This window comes from Giraffa tippelskirchi, chromosome 2, assembly GCF_054371585.1.
Source record: "Giraffa tippelskirchi isolate mGirTip1 chromosome 2, T2T-mGirTip1v1.2.pri, whole genome shotgun sequence".
NCBI lineage: Eukaryota > Metazoa > Chordata > Mammalia > Artiodactyla > Giraffidae > Giraffa > Giraffa tippelskirchi.
In genome coordinates, this window is record NC_137276.1 from 108,566,552 (window position 1) to 108,585,194 (window position 18,643).

The following is an 18,643-nucleotide window of genomic DNA, read 5'->3' on the forward strand; positions in this document are numbered from 1 at the left end:
TAAATCAGCTCAGCTGCTTTGGTGGCTGGACGACCCAGGTGGGTGACATGCCGCCTAGTCCTCGGTTTCCTCCTTGAGCTAAGGTTGGTGGTCCAGGCACCTGCTCGGGGGGCCCCCACCTGGGTGACACCATGGGCTGGAGCACTGCCACAAGCACAGCTTCTCTGAACATCGATGCCGAATCAAATCTCAGAGATAGTTCTGAGTGAAGTAGAAAAGGAGAGCTTTATTGCTTTGCCAGGCAAAGGGGGACACAGTGGGCTCATGCCCTCAAAACCCAGTGTCCCAATTTGGGGAAGACAGCGACAAGTTCTACAGTAAAAGAGGGAGTGGTCAGCTTGACATTCTTCTGAGGGGTGGGTGGTGAGGTAAGTAGGAGTCAGCATCATCAACCTTCAGGTCCCACTGGTCTGGGGTCTGCATGCTTGTGGGCAGCATACCATACCATGGTTAATCGTTAACTTTTCCCACCTGGAGTGGCTTTCAGTATCTGCAGAATAGCTCAGAGACATTGTTGTGTGTACTTGGTGATGGAGAAACAGGACTTTGCCCAACTTGCTGCTCTTGACTGTTTATTTCTCCCTGGTCTCACATCCCCTCCCTTCCCTAATGTGAACAACTGCTTGAATCTGCCCATTGGAACTCGGAAGGTCATGGAGGCTGAGTGAAGGCTGTTTCCCATAATCAAAGAGGTGGGGGCACAGAAAGGCCTTGTGCCCAGGAACCCCACAGGGCCCCAATGGTATTAGGAGGAGAGAAGATTCTGGTTTTCTCTATTAAGAACCTGAGCCTCAGGGAGCCCGTGTGAGTGTGTCTCTTTGTGTATGGGGACCCAAGGACAGCCTGTGTGATTGCTGGCTCGGGTTCGTGAGATCTCGGCCCTTGGAAAGCCCGAGACGTCAGGCAAGGGCCCTATGGTCTCGGAGCCGCCCTGCCCTGAGCTAATGGCGGCAGGGGGACAAAGCCTCTCAGTTCTTAGAAATGTCGCCACATCCCTTCTTTGAAGTTACTGTGAACCCAAACAGAATCTCAGAGCACAGAACGTCCCAGAAGCCCTGGCAGGTGGCCCAGCATCAGATATGCGGAAAGGTGTCTGCTTCTTGGCGGGAGGGGGTAACAGACATCAATGGAGGAGGAACTATGCCCGGTCCAGATGGAGAACATACCGCTCTCAGTAAAAAGCCTTTCCTGCCATTGCTTCCCCCAGTGTACTGGCCACAGTGACATTTGGACGTGTCCCCAGAAGTTGTCAGTCCAGTGAACCTCCGCAGAGCTTGTAGGTTTTACTGCCCTTTTTTTTGCTTTTTAATTTTTGTTTGTTTTTAAAGTAAAAGAGCCAGTGTGGCTTAGACTTGAAGCCTCCCCTCCAGGGCAGCCCCTGCCTGCGGCCAGCATTCTCTGGCAGCTCCTTCAGCAGGGATTTCCTGGTACACGCTATCCCAGCCCTTGGGCAGCAGCTGGAAGAAACTGGAAGGGGCTGGAGGTTGGGGGTTGAGGTGGGCCAGCCGTCCAGCATGCAGAGCTCAGAGTGTGACAGATTGTGATCTGCTGCCGGCCTGGCGGTGACCTCCCTGGGGGGCAGCAGGATCAGGTGCTCAGGGAGGAGCTGGGTCCCTTGGGGTCAGCCTCTGCAGTTTCTTTCATCTGTAAATTGTAAATTGAGTGGGATGGATGGAGGACCCCAGTGTCCGTCTTTCAGAAGGGTCTCCTGAGTTAGGAGAGGAGGGATGGGGCCTGAGGGGGGCGTGGGGGGTGCACTCTGAATGTTGTGAGCCTGAACCTCCTCGTCTCGTTAGGAAGCTGGCCTCCCAGGTGGGAGTGGGGGGTGTTTGAGACCCCACAGGGGCTGACTTGCATGTCACGGACTGTATTGTGTCCCCTCGATTCACCTGTTAAGGTCCTGACTCCTGGAACCTCAAATGTGACTGTTTAGAGATGAGGCCTTTAAAGAGGTAGTTAAAGGTAAGTGGGGTCACTGGGGTGGCCCTGCTCCCTTCTGACTGGTATCCTTAGAGGAGATCAGGACACTGACACACACACGGATGACCACGTGAGGACGCAAGAGGAGCCGGGTGTGTAGTGAGCAGAGGGGCCGGCCCTGTGACATCTCCATCCTGCACGCTGGCCTTGAGGACCACAGGGCCTGTGGTTCTCGATCACAGCAGTCCTCGGATAGGAACGCAGTACACGTGTGGTGGAGTCAAGCTCCACAGTGTCGGGAATTCCCTGGTTGTCCATTGGTTAGGATTTGGTGCTTTCACAGCCAAGTGTCCGGGTTCAGTCCATGGTTTGGGAACTGAGATCCCACAAGCCCTGCACAATGAGAACCACAACAAACAATACACCCTGTCTGGAAAGGTGTTCTGAAAACCATGGTTCAGGAGTGACTGTGGTTCCTCCCACCTGGGCCATTGGATTTTGTGGCAGCAACACCTGTGGGGATCTAGCTAGGGCTGCCAGATCTTAGCAGACACCAGAACCTGTGGGGACAGCCTGGTGATGAATGGGTCACCTTGCCTCAGGACCCTCCCTGCTCCTGCCCTTCCTGACCCGTGAACGGGGGTCCACCAGAGGCCATGCTTTCCTAGAGAACAGCTGATGGGCCATCGGGCATTGCCCCATGTGCTTTTTCAGAGGCTGCTCTGCGGCGGCCAAGCCCTCACCCTACACGCACATGGAGGGCCCTGCAGCGCCTTCACCAGGCCCACAGCCGGTCCTGTACTGTGGTCTGCCTCTTGTGGTCAGTACTCAACTTTGTTGTTGCAGAAATCAGGCCTCCCGAGGCTCTACCTTATGTCTTTAGAAACCCATCCATTCAAGGGGTACCTCCTGGCATTAGGGCCGCCAGGGACAAAATTGCTGTGGGTGGACTTCAGGATGTCCTCGGTGGGTGACCAGGTGAGGGCCCACTGCCTGCCTGGGTAGGGGCTCCACCTGGGTGCCTGTTGGGCCGAGAACCCAGGCTGCAGCCTCTTTCTAGTTCATGTCTGGCTCTTGGAGGATTTGGCCTGAGACTTGAATAGGGTGCAGCTCACCTTGGATGGGAGCAGGGATGTGAGAAGCTCCTACCTGCTGGGGTGCCCAGGTGACTGTTCAAAACACTTGGCCTGGATAGGAGACGCACACAGCAGAGTCTGGCAAAGCTGGGGACTGTGATGTGTGGGGATGCCCCCAGGTGCCCTACTGAGGGACGGGGAGAAATCACGCAGCCCTGAGTCCCTTCTGTCAGTGCAGCGCAGGCAGCACATGGGTCCTTAGGGGCTGCCAAGTGGGCCTCACTGCACTGGGAGGGTGGCTGGGCCCCTGGCTCAGTGATAGCAACCCCAGGACATGCTTTGGGGGGCACCCGCCGAGTCTCTGTGCCCGGGTGACCTCACGCAGCATCAGGGCCTCACGTGATCTGCTCTGCCCCTCGCCCCATCCCCACCAGGCTACTCACACTGGAAGGGCCAAGTGCTGAACTCAAGCGAGCTCCAGGAGCTGTACGACGGGCTGAAGCTGAACAGCGTGAATCAGTATGACTACGTGCTCACGGGTGAGCCCAGGGGCGTGGACAGGGAACCAGACCTGCCTCCCGCCCAGGTGGACAGGCGGGGAGACCCAGAGCACCCCAACCCAGCTGCTCCCTGTCCTGCCACCCGCAAGGAGGGACGGCTGTGCCTCCAGGAGCTCAGTGGGGCCCTTGTGACCGCCACATCCGGGTAGTGACCTTGGGGGTCCTGGCTGTGCCACATCTCCACACCGGGGTCCCCATGCCCACAGCCGGGGACAGGTACAGTGTTGGGAAGGGGTCAGGGGCGAAAACACTCCTGTGAGCGATGTGCTGGCATCTGGTGTGTAATCCCACGTGGTTGTGTTTATACACGTGGTGAGACGTGAACATGCTTATTCTGGAAAGTGGAGGGGGAGGAAGGAAAATGCTGCTCGTTCACCCATGGCTTCCTCCTCTCCTGTGAAAGTTAGCGTTTCTCCCAGGAAATGGCCCGTGTCCCCTGGGTGCCTGCAGTTGGGACGCTTGTCTTGGCCGCAGATCTGGGCTCTGCCTGCCACTCTCCAGGCAGGTAGGTGTGATGGTGCTGTGTCTTCTCTGCCGTGGTCGGGTGACAAGAGTCTCTGTCCCTCCCTAAGGCTACACACGAGACAAGTCCTTCCTGGCCATGGTGGTGGACATCGTGCAGGAGCTGAAGCAGCAGAACCCCAGGCTCGTGTACGGTAGGTGCTGGGGTCCTCTTCCTACTGCCCCCACTCCACGTTCTGCCCCTCCCGGCACTTGGCCTCCAGGGACGAGAGCCTGAAAGGCGTCTTCACCCTGAATCAGGTGTCGGTCTGGGGCACGTGAGAGAGGCTGCGATCAGTGTCAGGTTGGGTGTGTGTGTGTCCCTGGGGGGTTGGGATGAGAGACTCCCCAGGTGGGGCCCTGACAGAAAATATAAAATGCCAGGTCAGGACAAAAATGAAGATGGGGGTGCTATGTTTTTCCCGTTTAATTTTTTTAAATATGTATTCATTTTTGGCAGTGCTAGGTCTTCACTGTGCCTAGGCTCTCTCTCTAGTTGCAGCAAATGGTGGCTGCTGTTCGTTGCAGCGCTCAGGCTTCTCGTTGCGGTGGGCTTGTGTTGTTGTGGAGCGCGGGCTGTAAGGCACTCGGGCTCAGTAGTTTTGGCCCCCAGGCTCTGGAGCACAGACTCTGTGGTTGTGGTGCAGAGGCTTAGTTGCTCCACAGCATGTGGGATCTTCCTGGACCAGGGATTGAACCCATGTCTCCTGCACTGGCAGGCAGATTCTTAACTACTGGACCTCCGGGGAAGTGCACTTTTCCTGTTTTAGCTGCATGCATGAAACTTAACCAAACAAGCCTGGGGCTCCTCTGGACAGCCGCAGGTTTGCTGATAAGCTGCACTTTGTGTCCACAGTGTGCGACCCCGTGATGGGAGACCAGCGCAACGGAGAAGGCGCCATGGTTAGTGTGTCCCTGCGTTTTCAGGGGAGGTCGGGGGGCTGGGCACCAGTGCTCTCTAAGTGTCTGCCTGGGCAAGATGCTGCTTGCACACCTGAAGGCTTCCCTTTCGGGAAGGAGCAGCAGGGCTGGCAGAGGGGGTTCTGTGGAGGCCCGAGAGCAGGAGTTTCAGGGCCGGGCGTCCTTGTTGTAGCTCAAGCAGCCGCAGATGATTTGCAAAAGGATGAACGTGGCTGTTTTCCAATGAGATTTTAGGTGTGGACACTTGAGCTTAAATTTGCTCTAGTTTTCATGTGTCACAAAATGTTGTTGTTCAGTGGCTCAGTCGTGTCTGACTCTTTGCGACCCCATGGACTGCAGCACACCAGGCTTCCCTGTCCATCACCATCTCCGGGAGTTTGCTCAAACTCATGTCCATTGAGTCAGTAACGCTGTCTAATCATCTCACCCTCTGCTGCCCCCTTCTTTTCCCTTCAGTCACAAAGTACTGGTTTCCTTTTGACTCCCCCCCACCCCCTGCAACCATTTAAAACCATAGAAGTCACTCTTAGCCCACCAATGACACACCAACTGGCAGTGGGCCTGGGGCTCCGGCCCCTGACCAGGGGTAGAGTGGGTAGTGTCATCATAGAGAGGGGGTGGAGAGCTGCTGGTGGGGACCTGACCTGGATCATCAGGATGGAAGGGCTCTCCCAGCCCTGCCTTGGGGTTCCCTGCAGCACGAGGCCCCCCAGGTCATCCTACCCTGGCCCCCATGGGTCAGCCTGCCCCCCACCCCCCAAGTCCTACCCCTGCTCCCATGGGTCAGCCTGCTGCCCCCCAGGCCCCATCCCCACTCCCACAGGTCAGCCTGTCCCCCATCTCCCCCGGTCCCATCCCCACCCCATGGGTCAGCCTGCTCCATCTTCTCCCCACAGTACGTCCCCGATGACCTCCTCCCCGTTTACAGAGAGAAGGTGGTACCCGTCGCAGACATCATCACCCCCAACCAGTTCGAGGCTGAGTAAGTCACCTGAGCCAGCCCAGGGCCATCAAGCCCCTACCCCTTGGGGAGAGTGACAGGGAGGGACCAAGCCAGAGTGGCCCCAGTGTGCGGGGCAGGTCCTCCCATGTCAGGGAGCCGCCGGCCCACCTGAGTGCCAGGGCAGGTGCCAGTCATCAACAACAGTGGTTAGTCTTCTCACCCCGACTCCCTGAGGTCATGCTGACCCCCAGCCATGTTCCCGAACAGCAGAAGCCTCTTGGGGACAGGAAGGGACAGAGGTGCCCTGAGGAGCTGAGGGCATACCTGGCTGACAACAGCCCACGGGATAGAGAGCCCACAGCAGCTGATGCAGGCCGCCCCCTGGAACTTTGAAACCCATGTCCTTAATCTCTGCATGAGGTTGAAAGGACCGTGCCAACCCCCCTGCCCAGGGTCCTGTGTCCAGGGGTTTTCCTTGGATGCCCAGCCCCGGCACCACCTGATGACTGGGGGAGCCAAGGTGCCCAGGGAGTGACAAGTAGGCTCCTGGGCCGTGGGGCCTGGCTAAGCGGTGCAGTGAGTGGGTTCCCATAGCGGCCGGCTCTGTTGGATCATCAGCCACAGCCCCTTGGGCTCCAAGACCACCCCTTAAGGTGGGGATGGGGCTCCTGGATTCTTGGGGACTGGGGTTGTCTGACCTGGACCGGTCGATCCTGAGGGATGGCAGCTCGCCCAGATAGCCCTGGTGGTTGGTGGCTCCTGTGAACGTGGCAAACCAAGGTTACAGCTGTTTGTGTGGATGCTGGCCGCCCTCACGGGCACTATTCTGTGACCATGCCTGGCCGCCCTTCCTCGTTGTTAACATGCAAACATCAACCATAATCTGGGACTTCACCACCCCCTGTGACTTGTGAGTCCCTTTTAAAGCTGACTCAGTAATAACAACCCCAGACATGGTATCCACCTGGTCCATGATGGCTGGCAGATGCCCAGTCAGTTCCCAGTGGGCAGGAGGGGTCACCAGTGCACCAGAGCCCCGGACTCTTACAGGTGGGCTCTGGGGAAGCGATGTTCACCTGTGCCTTTCTGTCTTCCAGGCTGCTGACTGGGAGGAAGATCCACAGCCAGGAAGAAGCCTTGGAGGTAAGGAGACCTTCCTGAACCTGGCATGGGACAAATAGCCCTGCTCGTGGTGGGGTGGACAGCCACGCGCCCTCAGGCATGGGAGATGGGTGCCCTCATGGCCAATATCCGGCTTCCCGTCAGCCAGCCAGGGACACGTTGTAAATGTGGTTTCAGCCACTTGGTTGGTCATGGGCAGCCTAGTGCCTGCTGGGTCTGGGTGCACCCACTGCTCATCACAGCTGTCCCTGTAGGAGGGTCCAGGGCAGCTGTCCTGAAGTGCTGCAGAAGGGGTGCCTTAGAACAACAGAAGTTTGCTCTCAGGGTCCCTGGGGCCAGAATGGTGGGCTGGCCATGCTCTGTCTGTTCTGTAGGAGAACCCCTTCCGGCCTGTCCCCCACCCTCTGGAGGTGACAGGCAGTCCTTGGCGTTCCCAGGCTTGTGGGCATCACCCCAGTCTCTGCGTGTATCTACAGGGTGTGTCCCACCTGTGTGCACGTGTGAGAGTGCGTGTGGGTGTGTGCACAGTGAGGGTGAAGATTTCTTGCACAGAATGGACTTGTCCCTTGGGGTCTGGCTGGTGTTTCTGGAGTCCACAGTGGGGGAGTCCAGACAGGAAGGGTGTGCTGGGCCTCCCTGCAGCCCTGGGTGAGATTTCTTCAGAGTCCTTTTCAGCCTTCCCTCGGGACTTGCTCAGGGTCCGTAGGTCTCCTGCCAGGATTCTGCCTTAGGTGGGGCTTACCACCCCTGGGCTGAGAGCGCAGAGCACCAGGGCCTCCACGGCCTCATACCTTCCACATTTGGGCCTCTTTAGAGGCTGTGCTCACTTCACAGCCCAGGAAAACACGCTCAAAGGAGCCAGGGCCCAGGGTCAGAGCTGGTGGCGGCCAGTCGTGGTCACACCTAGACCCGTGGGGCTGTGTGTCTGTTTCCCCAACAGGCAGAGGGCCCCCTGGGGCAGGAGAGCGGGGTGGGAGGAATCCCTTCCCTGCTTTGAGGGTCTTGCACTGAGTGGCCAGGGGTGTCATCCTGACCCCATCTCAAATGCACTGGCCCACCTTGGGAACTAGGGATGTTTCTGGTCCCCGGCGCAGGGGTGCTGTGTTGACCGCATGCCCCCTTGTGGTGCTGTGATACTCTGCATGCCTTCAGGGTGTGTACGTGTAGTGTATGAGGAGGGTATGCATACATTTGGAGTATGTGCATGCGTTGTGTGTCTGCAAGTATAGTGTGTGGGTGCATGCAGATGGATATGCATGGGTGTGCTCGGCGTGCACACGTGTGTGTGGCATAGGACTCATCTCCCAGAGTCTGTGCTCAGCCAGGCCCCCACCTGCGAGATCACCCACGCTGCTCTGAGGCATTGGCATGGGGAAGACAGGATGTCCACTCCTCATTAGGACCCTCTGGCTGGTGCCCTCCCCTGCCGCAGGCCCTGGGTCAGTAGTGGAGTCACCTCCTCCCGCCTGGCACGAGCCTCTTCCGCTCCCCTCCATCCACTCTGGCTTAGCGGCACTTTGCCGCACAGTGCCCCCCAGTGCGTGTGTTGCTGGGGGTGGGGGGGTATGTGTCTGTTGAATGAATAAAAGATGAGTTCGAAGCTTTCCCAGGGTGGACGGGGTGGGATCTCTTGTTGCCTGGGGGTTGCCGGGCGTGGGTCCTGCCGCCCTAGAGCCCAGGGGAGGACGGGAGGACCATGGCTGGCAGGTCCATGGCTCCAGGGTTTGGGCACAGGTGAAGTGCAGGGTGGGGGCCGACAGGCGTGCACCCTTGGACTTGAAGCTCGGGGTGGGGGTAGGGAACTGGGACGCGGCTATAACCTGGCCAAGCTGGCAGTGCTGGGCGGCGGGGGTGTGGGGGGTGTTGGGTGAGGCCAGGGTATGGCTAGCACATTCTTAGCCTCTGTCTTCCTCCCATCCAGACTCTGTAACAGAGCCTGAAGGGTATGGGGGACGAGGTTGGGGGGGGCAGCTCCCTGGCAGTGGCTGAGGCGTGGCTGACGTGCTCCCTGTGTCTGGCAGGTGATGGACATGCTGCACTCCATGGGCCCGGACACGGTGGTCATCACCAGTTCGGACCTGCTCTCCCCGAGGGGCAGTGACTACCTGATGGCGCTGGGGAGCCAGAGGACATGTAGGTCCCCACCCGGCGCTGCGCTGCCTCCCACTGCGGGTCCCTTGAGGCTTCCGAGGTTTGGGTTCAGTGGAAAGATAATCCTGCCTGACTCGGCAGTGGCCAGCTTTCTCCTCCCAACACCTTTCTTCTCCCAAGACCAGATTGGAAACAGAATCAGGAGAGGTTTCCATGAATTAGGATCCAGTGAGCGTGGGGTACTGACTGCTCCCCCAGGGTCACCATGCAGTGCTCTGTGTCCATTGCCGAGCTGGTAGCGCAGTATCGGATAGCGTCCCTTCTTATAGACTCCAGGGTCACAGGGACCAGCCAGCTGGAGCCCAACTGCTGGGGGAACCAGGCATCTCCCCACCCCCACCCTTCCTGACCTCGGAGCTGGTCCTGGTGTTGACATCAGTGGGAGTTCGTCTCACACTCTGCCGTGTCAGTATTTTAATTATGCGGCTGCCACAGTGTAAAACGACAGAAGGCTGGGGTCACCCCACTGGCCTAGAGAGCAGTCCCACATGCATGGCTTTGTGTCTGTGGAAAAGGACACTTACACTCATAGACTCCCATGCACACACGCCTGTACACGCACCCCTACTTCAGCCAGTTCACGTGGTCCCTACAACTCTAGATCCCCTGCAGCTCCCGCTGCACCATGTGGCATGTACTGGCCCCTCACCTTCAGGCTGCACACTGTTCCCCACAGGCTACCCTGACTGTGTAGCCCTCTGGGGCTCCAGTCCCTCACTTTCTCACTTGGGATGGGTGGTCATTGGGGAGCGTGGGGATCCAGGCGGGCTGAGCCCCCGACACTATGCAGGGGAGGGCTGGCCAGTTCCCAGGCCACACTGCGGGGCCTCTGCCAGCCGAGGATCTGGGGCCCCAGATGCTGAACTCTTCCCCCCAGGGGCCTCCGACGGCTCTGTGGTGACGCAGCGCATCCGTATGGAGATGCACAAGGTGGACGCGGTCTTCGTGGGCACTGGGGACCTCTTCGCTGCCATGCTCTTGGCGTGGACACACAAGCACCCCAACAACCTCAAGGTCAGCAGGGTGCAAAGGGGACAGCACATTAAGATGCTGGAGTTGGCCGGGCTAACTCGCGGGGGTTCCTGAGCCCAGTGAAATCTCAGGGCTTCGTGGGGACACGGGAGCTGTGGCCTCAGCATCTCAAGGTCTAAAAGCATCCCTGGGAGGGAAATCCAAGGACAGGGCATCTCAGAACACAGTCCCTGCGGTCAGACCTGCTGGAGACTCATCTCTTCCTACGGAACGTCCCCTGTCTGTCCCTCCCCACACTTGGTGTGTGAATGTCTGCAGTGCCCTTGTGTGCTGACCAAGCGAGCAATTGCAAGACTGGGTTGGTAACCTGGGGAACGGTGTCCTTGCTCTGTGCTGCGTGGTCAGGCAGAGGCATCACATCTGTGTCCTTTGACCTGCATCTGCGCTGCCCTCCTTCACTGGGGGCACGTGTGCACCCTCCCCGGCGGTCTACATGGCTGGGTGCCCCGCTCGGTGTTGTGAAATGCAGGGTGGGACGCGGCCCTTCCCATCACCTGCAAGGCTTGGGTGAGCGCTGTGACTCCAAGCCAACATTCTTCCGTTTCTTTTCCTCCTTCCTCCCTGGAGGGCAGAGGGTGAGCTCAGACCTGCTTCACGGCCTGCTGATGCCCAGACTGAGGCCTCATGGGGGACCTTCTGCTGAGCCTGAGTTCAGCTCAGCCCAGATCCTGCTGTCCGGGAGGGAGTCCGCTTGCCTACCTGGCACTGCTGAGCCCTGTCTTTAACTTTGAAAGGCTGGCTCGCAGTGACTCTGGCCAGCCTGGGGGCAGGAGCTCTTTCCTGTGTATGTTCTTTATAACAGATTCATTCCCGAAATGCTTTTTAAGCACCTACTATGTGCCAGGCAGTACTGACAGTTGCCTGTGGTCTGTTTAGTGCATAGTCCTGTCTGCTCGTCTCTCCTGGTGAGGGGAGCATGTGATCGTGGAGCCAGTGCCCTGTTGGTGGGCAGTGTCCTTTCGGGCAGCATAGGGGTTGGGGGGCAGAGCGCCCCGTGTGGGCGGGGCTCAGCATCCTCCCCTCCCTGCAGGTAGCCTGTGAGAAGACTGTGTCAGCTATGCACCACGTTCTGCAGCGGACCATCAAGTGTGCCAAAGGTAGGCGTGGCAGGCAGGCGAGCAGGCAGAGGTGTGGGGTGGCATCATGCAGGGCCGAGGCTCCCACTGTCTCCCTGGCCGGGGCCTTTAGGGCTGGGGAGAGGCAGCATGGTGGAGCTCCCTGCTGAGATGGATACTCAGGGACGAGCGCTGGGGGCTCACCCCAAAGGCAAAGGGAAGGAAGAGAGAAATTTGGAATGACTCTCCCCCCGCCCTGGCCCTGTCGTCAATGCTGTGTTTGTCCTGCAGCCAAGTGTGGGGAAGGAGTGAAACCCAGCCCGGCCCAGCTGGAGCTGAGGATGGTGCAGAGCAAGAAGGACATCGAGAGCCCCAAGATCGTTGTCCACGCCACGGTGCTGTGAGGGCCGCGCGAACCCGCCTCCGTCACGCCCAGTGTTAGATGTCTCCATTTCCGACCTTGTGAAAAATGTAATGTCTGCCTTAGAGGTGTGACTGAAACTTAATATTTTTTTCTTTCGTGAGTGTCCAGCATCCACTGGTCTTAATTGTGAAAATGTGCCAGTCGTGCTTTTTAAAAATAACAAAGTGATCGCAGAGATTTGTAATTTGGGACCCCCAGCTCCCCTCCCCCAAGGTTCCTGGAAAACCAGCTCCGTGTTCAGGTCTCCAGGCCCTGGGCTGGCTTGGGGCACATGGCGTGTCCCCTTCCTGAGCGTGGGGCCCAGGGAGACCACGGTGTCCGCCTCTCGCGAGTCAGGGGTTAGTGTTCATGTCCAGAAAAACGATGTAAATGTCTTTATCCTCGCTCTGAGCTCACCTTCTGTGTTCCCCGTTCAGAACGTTTTGCTTTGCTGCAGGGTAGCCCCTGGGGGTTTCAGGGTCTCTGCTTCTGTTCTTGGTATGAACGAGTTCCTGAAGCTCAGACGCACAAACGCAGCACAGTCACTTTGGCGGGGACCTTCCCAAGACCCCGGAATTCTGCACATTCCTTGTGTTTCGGGGGGGGGGCTGCCATGTAACTCAGCGTCCCTCGGCACCCCCACGGGACAGAGGCTGGTGTGTGGCCGAGGGCGCCTGTGGGTCTTCAGGCTTCTTGTGGTCGAGCCAGTCGGTCACACATTGTGTATTTGCTGCCCCCTGCTGGTGACAGATGTGTCCAGAAGGTGGAGGCGGCCTCCTGCCCCGCCCCCCACTGGCGTGTGCAACCCCACCCCCAGTTATCCTGTCCCCCTGCTCCCGCTCCCCTGCTGCTCTGTGTCCTGTGCCCGCCAGGTGCCAGGAAGCAAGGCGCGGCTCCACCCCTCCCCACTGTGGGTGGGCGCCAGCCCGGACAGCAGGCCAGTCGTCCGCTGCTCGGGTGGCCTCCCCGGCTCCACTCTGCCCAGAATTTTGAGGACCCTCCCCTGGCGCGGATGCAGGCAGGGTGGCCCCATGCTCAGAGCCCACCCCCGACTCTGGGGCCTGCGGGGTTTGCATCTCTCAGGGTTTGCATTCTCTGGAGGGAAGCAGGGAGACTACAGGATGTCGGGGCCCAGGTGGGCATCCCTGGGGAAGCAGGCTCTCCTAGGGCAGCCCCGGCCCCACAGGCAGGCTCCCTCCTGAGGCCAGGCCTGTGTCTCCAGGATGCTCACTGCCTCAGGGCCGCCCTCTTCCCTGTGTTGAAGATGCCCCCGGATGAAGGCAGGCTGGTCTCCCCTGGGCTCTGTGTAACCTCTCTCGTCTTTGTCCCCCACTCCGCTCATGTTCTGAATGTTTTAACTCGGGCATTAGTTCCTGTGTACAGGGTCAGGGTTCTCAGCTCCCTGCAGTGGCCAGCAGGTCAGGGCATGTGTCCCTGTCCTGTTTCCTGGTCCTGCAGGGCACGCTGGCCTAGGAGGAGCAGGAAGGCCAGGAGGGGCACAGCCCCCCAGTAGGGCGGCCAGGGACCCACCATAGTCCCACAGGGCTCTGGCCTTCACAGAGCCTTTCGTGGAAAAGACGGTCACTGCCAACTAGAGCTTGGAGATGGCCACACCGCCAGCCCATGGGAAATCTTTTTTCTTTTTCTGTTTCCTGTTTTAAAAAAAAAACTTAGGGAGAGCAAATGTAAGATGACTTACACTTGTAAGCGAGAAACTTGATTATCTCAACAAGATGGTGAAAAGCTGCCCTGAAAACGTGGTGCTGGGGGTAGCAGCTTGTTCTGTGTGCACTGTGAAGTTGAAGAAAAGTGCACTTGGCAGACAGCGTGCTTCCTGGTCCTGGCCCCCACTGTGGGGTTAGCTCTTAATTCTCTGTATCATACACAGAACAATTAGAACTGTTCCACCGGTAAAACCGTAAGCTCTTCTGTCTCCTTGAACTATGAAGCCACAGCTGTGAGGAGAGGCCGGGGCCGAAGCCCCATATGCTAGGAGAAGGAAAACGGGGCTCTCGGGAGTGTCTGGGGTGCTCGAGACCCACAGAGAGACCCTTGGCTTCTGTGAGAGCCACCTCCAACCTCCCCACCCAAGCAAAGTGCGCTCTTTGTCTGTCGTGATGTTGCTGAACCTGCGTATCTCAGGCGCGTTTCCCTGGGGACCTCGTCCATCTGTCGTGACGACAGTAGAGGCTCTGGCTATCTCTTCAGAATTTCCCATCCAGAACTTACCCATACCCGGTGGCAGTGGGTTCTGATACAGTTTGGCTCCAAGTTAGAATTAACCTTTTTATTTTTTTTTACTTTCTATAGTTGAATAACAGAAAATAGTAATTTCAGATGAAAGTTATATTGGCCCTGAATTGCTTGCTTATTCCCAGGGTGTAGATTTCAAACCTTCTGGAGACCTTAGAGACAGATTACAAAACATGGTCCTTCTTCCTGAGCCAGCCTTGAATCAGTGCCAAGTCCTGCAGAGGGAGCCAGGCTAGTCTGCGCTGTTTTTGTGAGAAGTGTCAGTGATGATAAAAAACGATGCTCTCTTTGTTATCCTTAAACTTGTCAGACCCAGTCTTCAGAGGGTGCTTCATTTCACAGTGGCTGAGGCTGTCTTGGGACTCCTGACCTTCTCATTTCTCGGACCTCCTGTTCACTCCTCAGTTCACACCGTAGAGGAGGGGACACTGTTCTGTCTGGAGGCCCCTGGACCGCACTGTGCACACGCCCTCTTGGGACCACCTGCCTGGGGCGGCGGGGCCCATGTTTGTGAATCACAGTGCCTATGACCACAGAACTGGGCTGTGCTCCACGCCGGAATAACCCACCCTGGCTGCTCGCCTGGTCTCAGGTCTCCCTCTGGGGCAGGGCGGGGTCTGCTTAGGACCCCTAAGCACCTGCCTGGGCCAGAAGGAGGGGACTGTGTTGAGCAGAGTGGTATGTGCCCACAGGGCTGCTGCCATGTGGTCCTGGCTTTCTGAGTCTGGGTGGAAGCCACGTGGCCCCCAGACTCAGTTCTGAGATCCCAGGCCCACCCATTTTGGGTCCACACCACCTCCCACTGCCCAGCTGCTGGGGGCTCCTTCTCATCACCCCAAGTAGCCATCTGCATCCGGACTCCCTGGAGAGCTGACTCCCGTGTCTACTGAGGGAGGCGGCAGGTGGATGTGCCAGGGGACACTCAGAGGGACCCCTGGCCCTCGGGAAGGCGGGCCTTCTCCCTCTGGGAGCCCAGGTCTATGGCTCAAGGCCAGGAAGCCTTGAACTTGGGCCTGCTTGGTCAGGATGCATGTCTTCTCCCCAGAAGACCCCGCCCCCCTCCTGCAATATTCTCCAGGTCTGCCCATGAGAGCCAGTCAGACTGGTCCCCCACCAAGCAGGGATCGAGCGCCTGCACATGTGTGGCCTTTCAGCCTTGTGCAGAGCTGGCATGCCTGGGTCTGTGTCTACTGCGGCCACAAGTGTCCTGAGCAGGAGCCTGCTTTTGTAGACAGCTCTGTTGTTTTCGGAGGGCTTCCCAGGTGGCGCTAGTGGTAAAAAGCCCGCCTGCCAGTGCAGGAGACGTAAGAGACACAGGTTTGACCCCTGGGTTGGGAAGATTCCCTGGAGAAGGGCCTGGCAACCCACTCCAGTGTTCTTGCCTGGAGAATCCCATGGAGAGAGGAGCCTGGTGGGTGAGAGTCCATGGGGTCGTGCAGAGTCACTACTAAAGCGACTTAACACTGTGGTTTGAGTCCTGCCTTGCTTCCGGTCTCTGCCAGCAGGGGGCAGTGAGGGCACAGGTCCTCTCCCCGCCCCCCGTCGTGCGACACAGCAGCCACCCTTCTAGGGGTGTTTCTTCAGGGGCTTTCCTGTCTGGTGATCGGAACCGGAACTGGGGTTTGTAGTCTGTTCGCTGCATGGGGAGGGGGCCCCTGAGTGTGTCTGCCACATGGCCCGGGGTCTCAGTTCCTAAAACCATGAGCTCTCCTTAGCTCCTGTCTTCTGCTGGACTCCTGCAGTTCATTCTTGGTGCAAGACGTCTTGTTCTTAATGTGCAAAGACACCGATCAAGAAACATTGTCTTACAAGCTACATTCCTGCCTTTCACTAGAAGTCTTTGGTCATTTGGCAAGTAATTTTAGGTCTGGCTTAGAGAATATTTTAAAACTTTATATGAATGGAAGATTCTTTTAAAATTTTTCTTTTTAACTCCTGGCAGAGTAAACAGGTGTTTTTAAAGCTCTCCACTGTCAAAGCCGAGCAGAGCCGTGTGCTCAGGGAGGGGCCCCAAGCTCCAGGGTTGCAGTGAAGGATGCTCCCGACCCCTCAGCAGCCCAATTTTCTGCAGCAGGAAACAGTCTTGGGAGGACATGCCACGGACCACTCAGCCTGGCCGGGGGCAGCGCTGTCCTACGAGAGCCACCTTCTGCCCGGCAGGATCAGGCAGACGGAGGGGGCACACCACCCTAGGGCCCTTTGCTCGGGAGCCCCGCAGCCAGGTGTCTTGGTCCTCGTGCACCCAAGGATACAGAGCTGGGTCAGCGGGTTCTGGACCACTGTTGCTTCCTCACCCAGCCCCCAGCTTCTGGCTCGAGGAGGGTGAGTGTGGATCATGACCAGGATGGAGGAGGGACAGACGAAGGGAATGGATGAGCCTGGCAGCAGCGCCTCCCATGTGCCCCAGAGAGTGAAGAGGGGATAGAGGCAACTTGTGCATTTCCGCAAAATACCTGGGACCATTGTCTTGGTGATGGGAGGCGTCAGTGTTGACGCTGGGGAGATGGAAGTGAATTCTTACTTCACCCCACGCAGGCCCTGAAGGATTAGGCGTGTGTGGGTGGCGTGTTGAATGTTTTTGGCTTCAAAGCTGCATACTTCTAGAATTTCACTCGGGATTTCCAGCAACAGTTACAAACCTGGACCCGCAGGAGGACTGAGGCTCTGACTCAGGCCAGTTGGTGCCAACCCTGTCCTTCCAGAATCTGGGGGAAGTGATACAGCCTTGGGACCAGAGGGGCTCCCTGCAGTTCCGGCGATGGTTTCACTAGCCCTGTGCTCTACTTGCCAGCCCCACCTACTGTGCGCCTGTGGATGTGTTTTAAACATAAACCCCTTGCAGCACTGTTGAGGCCGTGTCTGTCTGTTCTGGTCTTACTGACTTATGATTATCACAAATAAATATTTTCATGGTGATGCTGTTGAAGTGTGGTTTCTTTTTCCCAGAGGAGCTTCGTTCCCGTGTAGCCAGACGTCCTATCCATCTAACCCTCTCTGTTTTTTGCCCGGGAAGTGGGGGCGGGGCTTGTTTGGATGCTCTGGGCAGTGGGCTCCAGGCCCTTGGGCTTCCCCCAGGATTGGGCTGGGGCTCAGAGAGTGCAGGTTCCTTTCCCAATCCTCCTGCCCGATTCTGAGGAGCAGCTTTGGTCATTGACCAAGCCTCACGCTCCTTCTGGCTTCCTTCATGTCTCGGTGGTGACAGCACTGGTCTTGTGAGGCCGGACGGTACCTGCTCTCCCTGCCATCTACTGACACCTTTGTAAATAAGTCCTAGGGTCATTTCCAGGCAGCACCAGGCTCCATCGGACAGGCAGGGAGAAGGCGAGCGAGGATGCAGGGTCCTGTCTGAAGCACCTCTGACTCCACCTCTCAAATCCCCTTCTGCCAGCCCAGTGCAGCCCTTGAGGCTGGGACACCGATCCTGTGGCTGCTGTAACACGTTGCCACCAATTGAGGGGCTTACAGCAATGTACATTTATCCTGTTACAGCCTGAAGGTCAGATGTCTGAAAATGGGTGGGCGGCTCTGGTTCCTTCTTGGAGATCCAGAGAGAATCTCTAACCTGCCTTTTCCATCTTTCTAGAGGCACCTGCGCCCCTTGGCTCATGGCTCCTCCTCCACCTTCAGAGCCAGCAGCATAGCCTCTTCAGTCTTCCTCACACTAACCTTCCTGCCTCCCTCTCATGGAGACCCTGTGATGACTCTGGGCCCACCTGGCTACTCCAAGACCAACTCCTCATTTTAAGACACATCTGCAAAGTCCCTTTTACTGTGTAGGGTACATCCATAGGATTCAGGCACTAGGATGTGCATTGCGGGGAGCTTTCCCAGGGCTTCTGGGATCACAGCCGCACAGTCTCATCCTGTCTGAAATTCTGCCTAAATTACGGCATTGAATAAATTCCCCATGAGGTGCAGACTCAGGCTGACCCCTGCAGCAGGGTCTCAGCCAGCACAAGGCTGGCCCTGGCCCCTTCTGTCTTGTTGCTCTGCTTTCCCTGGGGTGTGGACCTTGTGTGTGGTCCTTGTGTGTGACTTTGGAGTGGGGGGAGAGGGAGGAGAGGGAGAGGAGAATAGGCACTTGCCCCTCCCTCCATCCATCCCTCGCCCCCACTTCCTTCCTAAAGTTTCACAAAGATCAATTCACATTTCACAGTTTGCCCCCTTGGAGTGTAGAATTCAGGGTCTTGTTATAAAGGTAGCAACCTTGAAAAGGATGTTTAAATTTAGCTTTGACAGGTGTCTCCCCTGGATCAATGGTATCCTCCAAAAAGGTCTGCCAGAACCTCGAGAGTGTGACATTTGGGAACAGTCTTTGCAGATGTACAGTTAAGATGAGGTCACACTGCAGCAGGGTAGGGCTCAATATGGTACCTGGTGTCCTGATGAGATGTTGAGGGAAGCAGACATGTGAGGAGGCAGATGAGTGATGCGGACACCTGGGGCCTGGCAGCCCTGTAAACTAAGACTGGATTGCATGGAAAGTTGATTGTTGTTGGATAGCATGGAAAGTTGATTGTTGTTAAGTCGCTCAGTCATGTCTGACTCTTTGCAACCCCATGGACTGTAGCCCACCAGGCTCCTCTGTCCATGGGATTCTCCAGGCAAGAATACTAGAGTGGGTTGTTGTTTCCTTTGCCAGAGGATCTTCCTGACCGAGGAACTGAATCGGCGTCTCCCACGTATCCTGCATTGGCAGGCAGGTT

General features: G+C 57.5%; 1 protein-coding gene across 2 annotated transcripts in view; it reads left to right on the plus strand.

Annotated features, from left to right (window-relative positions):
* PDXK (pyridoxal kinase) overlaps positions 1-16,853 on the plus strand; it is a 30,741-nt gene extending 13,888 nt beyond the window's left edge. Inside the window, exons 3-12 of one of the 2 annotated variants that reach the window (XR_014076750.1) lie at positions 3,431-3,535; positions 4,129-4,212; positions 4,914-4,960; positions 5,875-5,960; positions 7,019-7,064; positions 9,065-9,176; positions 10,072-10,208; positions 11,257-11,323; positions 11,573-11,752; positions 15,880-16,853. Coding sequence is in view for 1 of the 2 variants with exons in the window: in XM_081570029.1 (XP_081426155.1) it covers positions 3,431-3,535; positions 4,129-4,212; positions 4,914-4,960; positions 5,875-5,960; positions 7,019-7,064; positions 9,065-9,176; positions 10,072-10,208; positions 11,257-11,323; positions 11,573-11,685 (797 nt within the window). In the remaining variant the exon portion in view is untranslated. Of the gene's footprint in view, positions 1-3,430; positions 3,536-4,128; positions 4,213-4,913; positions 4,961-5,874; positions 5,961-7,018; positions 7,065-9,064; positions 9,177-10,071; positions 10,209-11,256; positions 11,324-11,572 lie in introns of both variants that reach the window. The other variant, XM_081570029.1, reaches the window with a different exon arrangement.
* Positions 16,854-18,643: the final 1,790 nt, after the last annotated feature.